Source organism: Micromys minutus (assembly GCF_963924665.1).
Source record: "Micromys minutus genome assembly, chromosome: 8".
Taxonomy (NCBI): Eukaryota; Metazoa; Chordata; class Mammalia; order Rodentia; family Muridae; genus Micromys; species Micromys minutus.
In genome coordinates, this window is record NC_137977.1 from 33,020,476 (window position 1) to 33,037,475 (window position 17,000).

The 17,000-nt window shown below is 42.5% G+C and overlaps 1 protein-coding gene across 1 annotated transcript in view; it reads left to right on the forward strand.

Annotated features, from left to right (window-relative positions):
* LVRN (laeverin) overlaps window positions 1-17,000 on the forward strand; it is a gene marked incomplete at both ends in the record, with an annotated part of 53,666 nt that overhangs the window by 11,891 nt on the left and 24,775 nt on the right. The window contains 5 exons of the mRNA XM_080920316.1: window positions 712-854; window positions 2,445-2,584; window positions 10,897-11,023; window positions 13,645-13,799; window positions 14,984-15,097. Coding sequence (XP_080776442.1) covers window positions 712-854; window positions 2,445-2,584; window positions 10,897-11,023; window positions 13,645-13,799; window positions 14,984-15,097 — 679 coding nt within the window. The remainder of the gene's footprint in view (window positions 1-711; window positions 855-2,444; window positions 2,585-10,896; window positions 11,024-13,644; window positions 13,800-14,983; window positions 15,098-17,000) is intronic.

The following is a 17,000-nucleotide window of genomic DNA, read 5'->3' on the forward strand; positions in this document are numbered from 1 at the left end:
TTCACGATTGTCCTCTACAGCAAGGTCTCCAGGTCACTGAGTCTTGGCAAATAAAATAACAAGACTGAGGAGAAAGCTGTTTGCTGAGACCCATGGTCTTCAGACACTCAGGCAGGATGTGACTGAGGTGAAGCTGACATCATGGGGTTTGCTCCCTAAGCTGTCTGCAGTAAATCTCCATGGAAGTATGCTAGTCTTTGTAGTTTTCCACAGAAGTAGGAGAAGCCACAGAAGGGCTGTGGCCAATCTATCTGTAACCAAGGGACATAATGTTCAGTTGGCATGTACCCATATGGTTTACCCCCAGAGGTGTCCAAAATAGAACTATACGTTTTCAATTAGAAAGAAGAGGAAACATTTGAGAAAAGAAAAAACAAAGACAATTTTCAGGCTGGCTTGCCCTTTGGTGACGATGAAAGCAACGGACTATTCTCAAAGAAGCTATCCTGTCTTCCCAACGTCTAACATTCCATGTTTATGTTTGTCCCTGTTTTGCTTACAAGAGGTTTATGATGCAATGCAATAAAAATTATTTTGAGGTTGAAAGTTGCAGAAATCATCTTTTATTTTCGGTCTTACAAAAATCCTATGATGCAGTAGAAAGCAGTGTGTGTGTGTGTGTGTGTGTGTGTGTGTGTGTGTGTGTGTGTGTATTTGCTTCCATTGATCTAAGACTAAAAATGAATAATTTTCTCCCAAAATGTATTTCAGAGCCCTGATAGCAACTCAAATGGAACCAACATTTGCCAGGCATGTTTTCCCCTGTTTTGATGAACCAGCTCTAAAGGCAACCTTTAATATTACAATTATCCATTATCCTGGGTATGTGGCTCTCTCCAATATGCCCCAGCTAGGTAAGTAATGCTTCCTGCCATTGTACGAACATGAAAACGTTAGCCTCTGTGTCAGCTTCTCTATACTGTGTCTGTAGCCTCCGTCTGTTTTAACCGTGGAGTTAAACAAGTACTGACCCTTACACTTGGAGAAGACAAATCCCTATTCTCTGTGTGTGGGAATCTGGGCGCCCGATACCATCTCTACACGCTGACACTCTACCTGACCATTAGCCAGTGCTCCTGCTATGATTAACCAGTGCTCCTGCTATGGGTCTTTATTAATAAGGGGCTCGTGTCCTTGGTCTGAATGGAGACTTAGATGTGTTTTTATTTACCTTGGGCGACTTTCTTATTTTGATTGTATTGGTTTCTAACTTTTAAAAATCCAGAGATATTGTATAAAAATCTAGCTCTATGTTTCCTTGTAACTCCCACACTCGATTTAACACTGGACTTGCAGCATTTATGTGACTTTAATGAATGAAGGCCGAGAAGGGGTAGCTGCTTGCAGACTGGGGCTGAGCCACCACAAACACCTCCATCTTGCTGTTCCTATGTACTATCCCATAACACATCAGCCGGCTAGTCCTCAGCAACGTCTGAGTTTGTGATTTCAGCTTTAGGCTCAGGCCACTGCTGCTGCTTCTGCTGCTGCTGACCCTTCTGAAACCTGATACAGGTGGAACTGGGTTTCTGATTCACTTTGGACTCAGACAGCTCTAGATTGAATTCTGTGAGAAGCATTCTCCACTAGAAAATAGAAGAAGGTGGAAGAGAGGATGTAGATCGGGAACAACAGTTACAGGGTTCATGGGCTGGACATTTGGTTAAGCTCTTGACACTCAGATGCTGATTCCAGCCTAAGATCCTATCCTTGTATTCTTCAGGTGTGCTTTATATATTTAAAAATACTATAATTATTATAAAATTGTTGTAGCATTTATGGGATAAAGTGTGGCGATTTGGTTCATATTAGGGAATGATAATACTGGAGTAGTTGTCACTACAATAGAAATACTTGAAAATAGCTGTGGGGACTTGGGAGATGGCCCAGTGAATAAATGCTTGCCAGAAAGCTCGGGGATCTCTGGCACCCATGTTAAAAAGCCTGACAAGGAGGAATATGACTATAATCTCATTGCTGGGAAGGCAGAGGCAGAGTCCCTGAGGGCTTGCTGAACTGGGGAACTCCAGGTTTAGTGAGAGCCCCGTCTCAAAAGACAAGATGAAGAACAACACACACACACACACACTTGACATGCACATACAGAAATGCTTTTGAATAGCACAAGACTTTTTCACATTTTTGTGTCATAGTGTGATTATTTCAGGGCAATTAACATTTTTATCTTTCTATTGCTAACTTTATGTTTGGATCCTGGGATGATGATGACTCACAGTAACTGATGTAGTGTTGATGGCTTAGACAGAAAACTCAATCTCCTAGACTATAGGGAATAACTAGAAAGGAATGGCTTTTGACAACCGTAAATTATTCGGTAAATTGCTTTTGTAAATTATTTGGTAAACCATAAGCGGCTTTGAAAATTATCCCTAGGTTGCATATCATCTAGGTTTACAGTGATTCCAACTAAAATATTTCCCCAGGTCAGTCTGAAAGGATGGATGTGAATGGAAGCAAATGGACTGTCACTACCTTCCACAGCACACCCCGAATGTCAACATACCTAGTTGCACTTGCTGTATGTGACTTCGACCATGTCAGCAGAACTGAGAGAGGCAAGGAGGTGAGTAGGGAAGACCCTGCAGATAAGGAACAAGGTGCTGGCTGCATGTTGTTTGCTTGGGGTACCTTATAACCATAACCTACTGTCATGTCCTGCTGCCCCCTGCCAAGTCCCATGGAAATGTGGCTTTGCAGAATGTGATGTAACAAGCTGGGTATTGTAGCATGTTCTTGTAATCCCAGCACCCGAGAGATTAAAGGGTCATGAATTTGAGGCCAACCTGGGCTACATAGTGAGATTCTGTTTCCTCCCTTTTTACTAAACTATAAAAAAAATTGTGTGTGTGTGTGTGTGTGTGTGTGTGTGTGTGTGTGTATGACGATAAGACATACTTTTTCCTATGTAGCTCTACGTAACTGATTCTATGGAAAGACTGTACCTTAAACCCTGTCTTCAAAGCAGATTCTAAATACCCACTTCCGGTTCTCCTGCTCCTGATTTCTTAGACAGCAGGATTGAACAGAATGGCTGAACTAGCCCTGGGTGATGGGCTAGTTCATCACCCTGCTGGGCCAGATTTGAAATGTTCAGTGACTAGGATGGACCCTAGAATGACCCATTAAAGCAGACAATTGCCCTAGCCAGATGCAACTGTAGTCACTGGAGTAGCGAGTTCAGGTTCACCGTCACTCCTATTTGGAAGCAAGGCCCACAGGGTGTCCCGTGCTCTGGGTGTATAATACTTCCCCAGAGCCATGGAAGACAAAGTGAGCAGGCTTTGTCCTGAGGTTTTAGTTTCTGTCTAGTCGTATTCTCATGACTGTGTAATGTCATGGTTGTCATGATAGTATTTTCCATACTTGCTGACTTCCTGCTATGGAAAATGTAGCAGCAACTAAGGACAATGCCTTATGCCTAGTTCTTTCTGATTTTCTTGGCTTCGGTGTGAGAAAGATCAAGCTGTGCAGCAAACTAAGCATCCCTCGGGCTGGCCTGAGATGTTCCAGGCACATCCCATTGACATATGGACACAAGGCAGCTGGTGGTGAGCCAAGCTCATCATGGGAGGAGGAAAAGCCAAAGCACTATTCCAAGACTTCTAGCCTAATGAATCACAATTACAGTATTGGATGCAAACAGCACCTTATCATCATCGTGAGCTGCTGGCTCCTAGCCCTGTTTCTCTTGCTGAATAATTACTAGGAGATCCTTGACACTCACAGATGTGACACTGGTCCACTATGAAATCATGGCATATGTCAGTGGATCTGCGTAGGCATGATGATCTAGAAGCATCGTTGGAGCCTGGCAAGAAGAAGTAGACCTCTCATTTCTCACAGCTAATGAGAGACTCAGGGTGGTCCCTCCCCTCCACACCAAATAGCCTGTAACCCTCTTCTCAATCAACAGTTCTTGGGAGAAGACAGAATCGGTTTATTCCCGAATGTGGAGAATGCCTATTATAAAGAATGCCAGTTGCCATAGAAACAAAGGAACAAGAGAAAGTAATGCTGTTGGCCAGAAAATGAGATTTTGGGTTGAGTTTATCAGTGGAATGCTGTGCTTGGCCGTGAGGCTGAACACTAAAAAGGGAGTCAGTCGATCTACTGTGTGTTCTGTGAGGGAAACAAAATGCAAGCTTGGAAGAGTGTCCAGCTTATCCCCAAATTACCCATTCAGGAAGAGAGTGTGGTTCTATAACTCACGAGGATAAACAGAGGACACACTATAGGGATGGAAATGGCTAAGTTGATAGACTTGGGAGCATGGTTACATGCAAAACAACACTGTTGAAGTCGGATCTCTAGGACTACCATGTCCAGTGAGGGCTATCAGAACACACAGGTGGGCAGGGGTGTATTTCAAGGAACTTTATGCTACATCTAAAATGCTCCGTATTGGCCTGTTTCTTGCTCCCTCCTAGGGGTACCCCCCCTCAATCCAATATGGAATTTCCATTGTTTGTCTTGCTTTGGGCATGCAGAATGGTTGTTTGTGGGAGGAGATTTATAAGCTGGAAGTTTTATGAGCATGGAAGCAATCGTTGATGATGCTGTAATTTTGCACAAAGGCTACAGTTCAAACACAGACTGTGTCCGCCACCCCCATCCTGTTGAGTGACTTTTCCAAGTCTAACAGGCTTCCTGATTTTGGCCTCAGATGCTGTAAATCTAGTGAAAAGGCAGATTTAAGGCCTGAAGCCGTGTTTTTTTCTCTACTAAATGGGGCCTTGGTAGCACAGGGGAGGAAGAAATCAGTGAGGGAATCCAGGCTAGTGTCTCAAAAGCAAGGAACATTTCAAAACTCTCACATAATCACAAATTCACATAGCTCAAGACAAACTTTCCAGCAGAAATAAAAGCACAGTGAGATGAATCTGTTCCTGGAAAGTGTGTGCTGTATTATACTGCTGCTGCTGGTAGTGGTTTCTTCTTCTTCTTCTTCTTCTTCTTCTTCTTCTTCTTCTTCTTCTTCTTCTTCTTCTTCTCCTTCTCCTTCTCCTCCTCCTCCTCCTCCTCCTCCTCCTCCTCCTCCTCCTCCTCCTCCTCCTCCTCCTTCTTTATTTTCTTAGCCTTTTTGGATAAGGCTCTGCAGAGAGTGCTTATTTAAGTTACCAGAACTCATATAAGTTTCATCCCAAGGACTTTCATTTTCATGCATCCTCCTTGATATCAGCATTGACATTAATTCTATTAAACTTGGCTCACAGAGACCATGGTGCAGATAGAGCACACGGTGCTTCTGTATCTTCACAGCTCTGAGGGTTGGAGCATAGTCAGGAAAGCCACAGGGGTACATTCTCCAGTGCTGGACTACAATCTGTTTACATGGAAAGGCCCTTAGATGGCAGAGGCACCTTTACCTGGCAAACTTGGGAATGTCATTGCAAAAGAGTGGAGACTAATCCACTCACTTCAACAAGTTTAAAATTATAAGACTCTTATGGGCTTTTTAAATAAGGGGACTTAATCTGATTTTCATTTTTGAAAACTGACACAGGTCAAATAATATTGAATTTGAATGATTAAGCCGTTAAATATTTCAAGGTTTACATTTGGTCACACAGAATGCTATCACTACTAACACTATTCTGTTTTGAATCACTGGAAAGTTTTTAAAATGGAAGTAAGGATTTAAGATATTCTTTTATACAGAATGTACAAGATTATTCAGAAATTTCAGAATGACACATTTTTAAAAATTATTTTTATTGCTTTTTATTATTAAATGTTTTCATATAATCTACTTTGATTATAGTCTTTCTTCACTCCCATTTAAAAAAATATTTCTCAGTCAGTGCCAACATCCTGTGGGAACAAAACCAACCCCTAGCTTGGATCTCCCTCTATGGAGGCCTGTGGCCAGTCCTGCTTCAACCTGTCTTCAAACATGGGGAGTATCTTTGAAACATAGAAATTCGAGTTTGCATGGTGGGCCTGGATGCTGTATGGAAGACAATTCTATACGAATGGAAGCTGGGCAATATCGTGGCCACAATTCCTACCATTGGTTTCAACGTGGAGATCATTGGGTACAAGAATATCAGCTTCATTGTGTGGGATGCAGGCAGCCAGGACAAGATCCACCGTTTCTTCCAGAACACCCAAGGCTTGGTCCTCATAATGGACGGCAATGACAGAGATCGTGTGGGAGTGAAGCCTGGGAAGATCTCACACGGATGCTAGCTGGAGATGAGCTCCAGATACTGTTGAGTTTGCCAAGAAGCAGGAGATGCCCAATGCCACAAATGCAGCCTAAATCACAGACTCTACACCACAGGAACTGGTGCACGAAGGCCACTGCACCACTAGTGAACCAGCCACCCCTTCCTCTTCTCTGTCCTCACCTTTCCTCTCTCATGTGGCGAATGTGCGACTCTGTGGTTCTGAGTGCCAGAAGCTGTCTTTATGGGTTGGTCACAGTGTGCGTCGCACCATACTGTGCACGTGCAGATGCAGCCTGAAGCCAGGTTTTTATTTAACGTAAGGAGCTTCTGTTTCTACTGAGGCAGTTTCTGGTGCTTCTATGCTATATTAATTTTTTTTAAACTGTAAAAAGAAATTCAGCTCACTGTCAGTACTGAGAAGAGATTTGGGTTGTAGAGGCACCTGGACTCTGGGAGCCATTGGGTTGTAGACTGATGTCCATATCCATTTGGTGGTTGGTTTTAACCCAAACTCAGTGCATTAAAGAATACAGGACGAGAACATTTGAACACATAGAATGGAGGCTAAGCCTAGTGTAGGTTTTGTAGTTATAGCCAGGATGCTAGTCCTTCAGATCCCGTTACCCTGTGGGGATGGCAGAGAAGGTGACAAACAAAGTTCCATCCACAGTATGGTCATAGTAGATCCCGGTGACTCACCTGTCTTCAGGTCACCTGTATTCCATAGCATTGTGCTTGTACTTTGTGCTCACATGGTCAAGGACATACTGGTGGCGTGCAGGGCCTAGTCCATACTTGGTGTGTAGCTCTTCCAGATATGGGCTTGCATACCCAGCTTGTGAGGTTCGAATTGGACGTCTCCCAGGACCCCTTGAAAGAAACTCACAGAAGTAATGATCGATGCAAAAGCAAGAGGATTTTAATCATTCCGACATGTCGGGGCCGCCCCACTTTAAGGGGGAGAAGACCCTGAGCAGATTCTAACAGAAGATTAGATACTTTGCAAACAATTGGGGCAGAATTCAAACAACTGGGGTGGAACTTGAACAATGGTAACTAGGCAGGGACTACGTAAATTTGTCGGAGCAAAACAACTTTCAAACTGACTCAGTACAGAACTTGCCCAAGAAGAGGTTGGTTGGGAATTACAGGTAGCTTTGCCTGATAGTTTAGCTTGTAGCTGTTCCAGGAACTAAACTAGCTTTTTTCTTCCTGGAAGGGAGGGGTCTTTGTGCTGGGGGGGTTTGTGGTGGAATTTTTCCACTGGCCTTAGATTGACCCCCAACTCTGGCCTTTATTCCCCCCTTTTCTTTTAGCATAGCTTCAGTCTTGAAGCTTGTAGTCCTCTAACCCACACTCTTACTTCTCTGCTTCCTGATGTATATATATATCATTAACTTAAAATCCTCTTATAAATGCTGCTAAGCTGTTTAAAATGCAGGGCCCAAGATCAGAACTAACAGTATCAAGGGTCCAGCTACGGTGCTTTCATACAGGAGGATACAAGACTACAGCACATACAACAGACTCAGGACTGAGACTGAGTCAACTTTAACTTGAGGGGGACGGCGTCCTTTTGAAATCTCTATTCTGGTACAGCTGGAGCCACATAGTCCTCCTTAGTGGAGAAGCAGCATCTGGTGTGAACGTAGTGCAACCAGGTAGTGTAGTGATGTGTGCTCAACAGGATGATGAAATGTCCTTTTCATCTGGGGTTAAGTGCATCTTGGTGAAATCTCCTCACATATACTCAGTCTCCTTGACTTGTGTGGTTCTGAAATAGGGCCTGCTTCGTAGAGGGCACATAATTTAGGCCAAACATATTCATGAGGTTATTGGGTAACCCTGATCTCAAATATTAAATTGTCATCTTTCGATTCTGTAATAGCTGCCAACTGCAGGCTGGGTACAATGGGGGCTGGGATACCATATATTTATATAGGGCAAAGGGAAAGAGTACTCACGAGTCTCCAAGGCTAATTTCATCAAGATCTCTTTTAGAGTTCTTCTCATCCTTTCTGCCTGTCCTAAAATCTGGGGATGATATGTACAATGAAATTTCCAATTAGTCCCCAAGATCTTAGCAAGTCCCTGACTTACCTGAGATACGGAGGCAGGCCCATTATCTGATTCTATTACCTTAGGTGCTCTAACTTTGGGGAACATCTCTTCTAGTATTTTCTTTGCCACCACCGTGGCAGTCTCCTGTTTGGTGGGAAAAGCCTCCACCCATCCTGAAAAGGCATCAACAAAAACTAGTAAATATTTGTAACCAAATTTCCCAGGCTTGACCTCGGTAAAGTCTATTTCTCAAAAGTCTCCTAGCCTGCTTCCCCTAGTCTGTTTCCTTTCCCCACCTTGGTGTGGCACGTGTTTATTTGTTGATGAACCTGGCATCTTATTATTATTTCTTCTGCCAGATGTCTCAGGTTTATGATAAACCCTCGAAAACCTTTGGCTGCTTACATTAGTTTCATGGCATTGTCTTTGCTGTTTCAGTCTTGGTTAGGAATACTTCTGTCTATCCATCCATCCAGAGAAAATGTCCACAAATATCAGCAGATACTTAGAGCCATACCTTTTTTTTTTTTTCTTAATCTCTGTAAAATAAATTTTCCCAGTAGGCCCCCAGTCTCTTACCTTGAAGTCAGGAATTTGAATGTTTGGGGTTTCTGGGGGTGTTTGTTAACTGGCAAGCTTTAAAATTTGTCATTATTCATTATTAAGAATGCTATCATATTCTTAAAAGTCTCACCGTCATTGGTTTTACTCTCATGTGAGTGATTCTGTGGATCTTTCTAACAGTTCTTGTTAATGAGGGGGGGGGGTAATATTAGCTTACCTTCAATCAATCATCATCAGCCCATTTAATTTCTTCTTCTGCATATATCAATTTCTCTAGGTGCTTCAGGTATGACAGTGAGATAGCTGTTTCCTTTAAGGCTACTTTCAGAGCAGCCTTATCAGCCAGGCTCTTATCTCTATCCATTGGTTCCTTTTGAGTGCCCTGTAGAATTTAAAAAACCTTCATTTTTGACAGTTTTTCTTTCCGCTGTTAGGAGCCCTTGTTCATGGAAAATGTCTCTATGCACTTGAGCAGCTGTAAATGCATATCTGGCTGTCCCTGCAGACGCTAACAGCCATTTCCCATGATAAGGGCCTGTGTTAATGTTATTAGCTTGGCCCTTTGAGCTGAAGTGCCTGGAGGAAGAGACTGAGTCCAAATTACCTCCATTTCCATTGTCATTGCTGACCCTGCTCTCCTCTGACCCTCATGGATGAAGCTGCTTCTGTCCATAAACCAGGTCTGCCCTGTCTCTGACAGAGGAGAGTCTCTCAAGCTGTGTCAGTATACTCATCATACTGATGGAGTGCAAACCTCATCATACTGATGGAGTGCACAGTCCAAGTTAGGGTCTGGTGGGAAGGTCATTCCAGTCCAGAGGCACATCCTAGAGAACCCCCATCTCCCTGAGTAAAATAGCTCCCTCCCTCAGCCTGCAAGGGCCCCAGCTGCTATTGAAAGCCAACCTCTACTTTTTTCTTTTGTATTTTGAAACACTAGAGACTCTGCAGCTGTTAAGTTTATCTTGGGAAATCTCAGAACTGGTTTATTTGGCGTTGTGGAGCCTCTTTCAACGCCCGATTAGTAATCAGCTATACTAGTCTTTAGCTTTCATTTTGACAAGAACTGTGGTTATAACTATTAGGATAAAGTCTTAGCTATTTAAAAACACCTCTCAGCCAATTTGTGTCTCATCTCCTGAGAACTCTCTAGTTCTATACCCCATTTTAAAATTGGGTTATTTGTTCTCTTGATGATCAGCTTACTGAGCTCTCTGTATATTTTAGATACCAGCCCTAGGTCAGATATATAATTGGCAAATATTTTTCCTATTATGTAGGCTGCTGCTTCACTAAAAACCATTATTATGTTATTTTTCTATACAGAGGTTTTTGAGCTTCATGAGCTTCTATTTATTAATTTTTGGTCTTAATGTCTATGTTATCAGTGTCCTGTTCAGAAATCTCTTCTTGTGCCAATAAGTTCAAGGCTAATTCTTATTTATTTGGATTAGGAATCCCCTAATCCAATGAGATTCATGGTGTCTTGTCTTATGTTGATGTTCTTGATCCATTTGAAATTGGGATTTGTGCAGGGCGATGGATAGGGACCTATTTTCTTTCTTCTGCATACAGCTTCGTTTGACCAGCAATTATAGATTTTCAAAGTTAAAGTTAATATTGCATCCTTCTCGGTGGTCAGTTAATGCTTAGCCTTCTGGGATTTTCTTAGCACATACGTGAGCTTAAATGTCATAAGCACTGTCTTGGCTGCTTGTCTTTTACTGTGACAAAATATCATAACCTACAGGAGAACAGCTGGGCGTTCACATCTTTATTCCGTAAACAGGAGGCAAAGACAACACTGGGAATGTTGCCAGTCTGTTGAAACAGCAAGTCCCATCTCATAGTGACACACCTCAACAAGGCAGACCTAATTCCTCCCAAACAGTTCTACCAGTTGGGGACCAAATATTCAAATATATGAGACTATGGGGGGGACATTCTCCAACCACCACAGGCACATAGCTTCTTCTGAAGCTATAAGGCTTCAGTTCAACAGTAACAGCTCAGAATGGACAAGGTGACACTTTTCAAAAGCCCAATATTGCTCCATGTAATTATTGCTTGTTTAACTTAGATACGTGTCTGGGCCCGGAAAGACGACATTGCAAATGGATATTTAGACTTTGCTGCAAACAGCACAGGCCTCATCTTCTCATTTCTGGAGGATTTGTTTAATATCAGTTATCCGCTTCCAAAAACAGGTGAGGCATTTAAAGAATCTCAATGCACTATATTCTGTTTTGCAGGCCCCAAGTTGAGTTCACATGATACACTGATGAGCCTTCGAGGGTGTGTCGGAGCTATATAACTTTTATTCTGGAGTTAGCCTCATGACCGTTCACTGTGGTATTAGATACCTTTCAAAACACAAAGACCAGTTTGTGCTTCCTCTGTCTGGAGCTATGTAGCTTGTGAGTCAGGACCATTTGTATCTCAGCTCCCTGACCTTCTCAGAGTCTGGCTGCCCCTTCTCTAGACTGGGCTAAAAATTTTCTTACTTATAGCTTTTCTCTGTGGTGGTTCTGTGCAGTGCTGGGCTCTGAATGTTTTCAGCTAGTGAGCTTGCATGACTTACTCCAGCATCCTCTAGTAAGATCTTAGGTATTGCTGAGCTGTGACTCATTGACCTAGTACTTGTTCCGTCTGTAGATTTCCTCATAAAAATTGGAATCATGTGTGAATACAATATGATCCTTGAGGATGTGTATAAAAACTTTATCTCTCATAGATCTAGATGGTATGTCTGTAAAGGCCTGTGAGTTGCTCAGTTCAGAAATTTGTTCAATGTGTTTTTTCTTCTCTTTAAAGTATGTGTGTTGTGTAAATTTATTTTGTTCTTCCAACATGTTTCTGAAATTCTGGGAACATTTTGCTCTGCTATATAGGCAGATGGCAGAAGAAGGTGGGGAGAAAATATTTGGGTTGTGATGTTCTGTGGAGTCTTGGCCACTTGAGCATTTTAGTTTAGGAGGAATAAAGAGCAAAGGGCTGAGAAGCAGCCTAAGGCAGGCCAGAGACCCCAGTTTGCCTGTCACATTAGGATCTGGAGACATCAGCATTGCAAAACAGGTTCCCAGCTCTCCCATCTTCTAGTTGCTTAAGGTAGCTAGTTCTTGCCCAGTATTAAGAAGACCACCACCATCAACAATGAAAGCAATGTGCATTAGGTGAGGAGTCCAGGCTCACCCTTGTTCTTGTATGGCAGCCTGTCCATTCAAGAAGACACTTTATTCCTTTTCTCCCAGTCATTTGCTGCCATCCACTCCTACTTTCTGCTAATGTATATCACCAGCATCCTTTCCAGACCAGTCTTTGTGTGGTGTCACCCTCTAACATGTCTTCCTCCTGTGTGAAGCCAGAGTCCTTGCAGAGAAATAACTGGTCATGTTAGAGACCTCTTTAAAACGTCCCATGGCTTCCTATTACCATGACAATGTAGTCTGAATGCTGATCATGTTTTTACAATGATACACCAACTGTTTTCAGGAGGCAGACAGTTCCCAGCTGTGATCGGTACCCTAGCACAGTCTCTGTACTCTCCATCCTCCATCCTACGGGCTCTTCACACCATTTGCCGTTTGCACTATTCGGAATGTGCAAATGTAACTTAACTTAACCGGATGATTCCGCCTTTCCTATTTGTGAAGTCAGACAAAAATGGACTTGGGCAGGAGGATGGATGAGCAGTGAGAATAATGACATATTTATACAACAGAATACTATACAGTAATGAAAATAAAGCACCTTTCCCAAAGTTTAAAACACAAATGTGACTTTATATAATGAAACAAAATAGAACAAATAACCTATCCAAAATAAGTCAATAGTAAATACAAGATGTGAAGGAAAACAGGACATAAAGTTGAAAGTATTCCCAGCCAGTTCTAAAGGGTTAAGTGTTAGACCCACAGTTACTTATTTTGTTATTTTGAAACAATTAGTTAAATGTTTGTAGAAAATAGTGCAGGATCATGTGGAAATCAATGACAATAATTTGTTTTTTTTAAACCCCAATGACTTTGATTAATTAAATTATAACCATTTGAAGTTTTAAAATGTTTTAGAAATAGTCATTAGAAGGGGGCTAGCAAGGTGGTTCAGTGGATTAAATGTCTTGCTGCTTGGCCTGACAACCCAAGCTCAGCCTCTGGATCCACAAAGTAGGAGAGAACTGATTCCCATGGCTTGTCTCCTGATATCCCCCACACATGTATACACACACATACACACAGAGGGGTCATGCACAGAGAGACAGACACAGACACATATACACATGCAAACACATATACACATGTAAAAAGATATGATTTCAAGAATTTAAAATTAGTCATCAGTATTTGTAAAAAATGGTTTCTTACAGGTCTCAGAGCCAGACTCCAAGTGTTGATGGAATCCATCTTTTGAGTAGAGGGTTTCCTGAGATAGTAAACGAGGTCAGTTAGCAGAGTGAGTCTTGGGTTAACAAAAGGAATCAAAGCAGTGTATGTGTTTGTGGTGGGGTGAGTGTGGGGAGGAACAGTTTAGAGGGATAGGCAATGCCATTCTTATTTTGTTGACTTTTGAGAACTTTCTAGGGTTTGAGCCTGAGTCTGTTACCAGAATTATTTGTTCTTTATGTGACTTTCGTATAGTCATAATAACCTATTTTATAGTTTCTATCTTTAGTGTTAGGTTTTTAGAAATTATTTTCTCTTTACTCAGGCTACACACTTTCTTTTTGTTTTTCAGTAACCTTGTGATTTTTACTTGGATTTGATTTATATTTAAAACAACATTGTATTAGAATAGATGACTTAATTTTCCCCTACTTAAATCCACTTAGATATAATTGCCTTGCCTGCTTTTGACAACGGTGCAATGGAAAACTGGGGACTGATGATATTTGACGAAGCATCCTTGCTCCTGGAACCAGAGGATGAGTTGACAGGGAAAAGAGCTATGATCGTGAACATCATCTCCCATGAGGTTGGGCACCAGGTGTGTGGCAGAATAGTCTTACGTCACAGGGCGGTACTTCCCAGCTGTTTTCCTCAAAGCAGCAAAACCCAGAAATGCCAGCCGTACACCAGGTTGGGGTGGTGGGGGCATCTCTTGAAATGAATAGCTGCATAGAACAAGGGAGGGTCTGTGTGGTGTTGGTCCAGCTGAGTCCAAGCCATTGAGGTGTCGAGAGCCTGTTTAACTTTGTTCTCGGAAGAGGTTCGATGGGTGCAGCCAGTGTGTTGGTGAGGAGCATATGGGCTCCAGCTGCATCCACACAAGCTGTAACCATGACACGCATCATCAGCTCTGTGTGCTTCCTATTGCAATCTTGAAAGTCTAGGCCTTTGACTCGATGTAGAGTCTCTCACCTACATTTTAGACCCTGTTCCATTAACACAAATGTGCCAAGAAAGAAACAACCTTAAGTATGGCAGTGGTGTTTTCTTTAATTTGTGGAACTCCACAAGTTTTAGAAAAGACAAAATAACATCCTGGTTACACAGACCACCTACTTTCATGAGTTTGGATCAGTTGTCCCAAGTGTCAATTTCTAAGTGACATTTTTAAAAACACAAGGTGCTAACGACTGCTGTAAGAATTTAGTTAGATTCCAGGACATGGATTTACTGGTTTGGGGAGTTGTATTTTTTTTTCTCCCCAAAGACGTCTATATGTTTTCTTGCCCAATTTATCTTGGATAGAAAGTAACACAGCTGTAACCCATTGCAGAGCATACCCTTGCGTGAGTGATTTATTTGTGGTGTGTCTCAAATCATAATCTAAAACACAGCATCTGTGTACAGCAAATTCGTGCTGGTTACAGTGTAGGGTGCAAAGTCGCCAGGGCAGGGGGGGCAGTCTGGCCTCATTCCTGCTTCACCAAACTAAACACAGCTTGTGGGCCAGTTCATGCGTTGAGCTAGCCAGCCTCGTTCTTAAATGTCCGCTTTAAAGCAAGCACTGCTTTCAGTTACCAGAGGCGAGGCAGCAATTTCTGAGGAATTCATAGCTAGCCATGTAAAAACGGCAAGGCATCTTGGGGAGTCCTATTTTCAAGTTTTCTTAGTGATGGCAAACAACATGAACATCTTTTTGGCGCCATGTCTCCTTAATGAGTATTTGCAATAAGGCTAACTTACATTTCAGAAATGTCTTCTTCTCTCTCACATCTCCAAAAGTGGTTTGGAAACCTGGTGACCATGAGTTGGTGGAACAATATCTGGCTTAATGAGGGCTTTGCATCTTATCTTGAACTTGGACTAAATACCTACTTCTATCCTAAAGTTCCCAGGGTAAGTAATTTCAATATTTCTCCTTAGCTATAAAAACAATGCACAGTCATTTTTGAAAATCACTTTTATGAAACACAGACAAATCTAACAACTCCTGAATTACTAAAACTCTCATCAGAGGTAAGTCATGACGCCTTTTATACTGTTCTTGTTTGAGGTTCACACAACACTGCCTTTGGCTTTTAGAAAGTGGTATCTATTTACATATTATTGTGTATGGCAGGCTGCGGATACCAAAGTCTACATACAGAAGACAGGGAATGGTTAGTGGGGGTTTATTCTCTCTTTCCAACATCCAACATGTGGGTGTGAGGGGTCAAACTCAGGTTATTAGCCTTGAGGACAAGTGTCATTTTCCTGCTGAACCATGTTATCAACTGTGTAGGGAAGTTTCTAATGCTGGTGTGGCTGGTGTCTGGTGTGGCAGGTGTCTGGTGTGGCAGGTGTCTGGTGTGGCAGGTGTCTGTTGTGGCTGGTGGCTGGTGTGGCTGGTGGCTGGTGTGGCAGGTGTCTGGTGTCTGGTGTGACAGGTGTCTGGTGTGGCAGGTGTCTGGTGTGGCAGGTGGCTGGTGTGACAGGTGGCTGATATGGCAGGTGGCTGGTGTGGCATGTGGATTAGAAGGTAAAGGCATTTGCTGTGTAAGTCCAACAACCTAGTTTTGATTTCCAGAACTCACCACATAAAGGTGGAAGGAGAGACCCATCTCTGCACTCCCACATTCAGTATACCTAACAGAATAATTTTTAAAAGTTTCTAACGTGTCTTCATTGCATATGACACCAAGGACATGTCTATATATCAATAAGTCCACTTGGAATTTTCCTGTGCTTGTGAGCCCACAGTGTCTGGGAAGTGCTGAGATAGAGCAGCCACTTAATACTCAGGCCACACCACCCCTCTTCCCTCTCCACATGACCTGGATTATCCTCCCTCCTTAGCCTGTCACTCACTTCTTCTTCCGTCCCACTACAGAGCACAGCTTCTGTTGTGCTGGAAGGGAGTTTGGATGTCATTCTATAGACCAGGAGGATGGCGCTTTAAGAGCTTCAGTAACTTCCCTAGTATTATTTCCTCACTGGGATGCAGCTGGCTTTAAAACCTCATTGTCTGTGCTAGTCCGGTGCCGGGATAAAGACGATGAGAAAGCTGGATTTCCCATTCACCAGCTCTTCAAGACCCAGGGTCTTTCAGCCTCTGGATCTCCAGCTCTGGTATTTGTTACTCAGTGACTTCTGTGTCTTTCTTTTTCCACCTAGTCCAGAAAAGTAGGCTTGGTGATGGGGCCAACAGCAACTTCCTCATGTGCAAAGGTCTGACCCTAGACCCTCACAAAAACTAGACAAGGACTCCATCACTGACCTCTGCATCCTTTCTCTGTCTTCCTTACCATGATAAGCTGAGGTTTGCAGTTGAACATCCAAGTTAAGAGGAGTTTCATGACATCACTGAGCAGGTTATTGATGACATCATCTGCTATGTACTGTGTGACAGCTCTCCGCCAGGAAGCAGTCTCGTGCAGATACAGTTTCACAAGCGTAGTTTGTTCAGTCCTAAGAACAAAACAAATGATGATAAATAGCCACAAGGGGTCAACACCATGGAACAGGCTTTGTTTACTGGAGGTCTTATTAATAAACCAAACCAAACCAAACACCTGTAAATTAATTGTCTTCAGAACAATGAAGTCAAACGGGATTGGTTTTCCTGCTCTGAGATGGTAAAACTGAGGATTAGACACACCTTTGGTGACTTGTAAGAGTAAAAGAACCGTGGAGAGGTTAAGAAGAAAATGGTGGATGGACCACTTGACAGCTCCCAATTAATTTATTATAACACTTCGCTTTTCATATAAAATTTATCTGCTATTCTTGGAAAAGAAGAAACCCATCTGTGACTTGAACA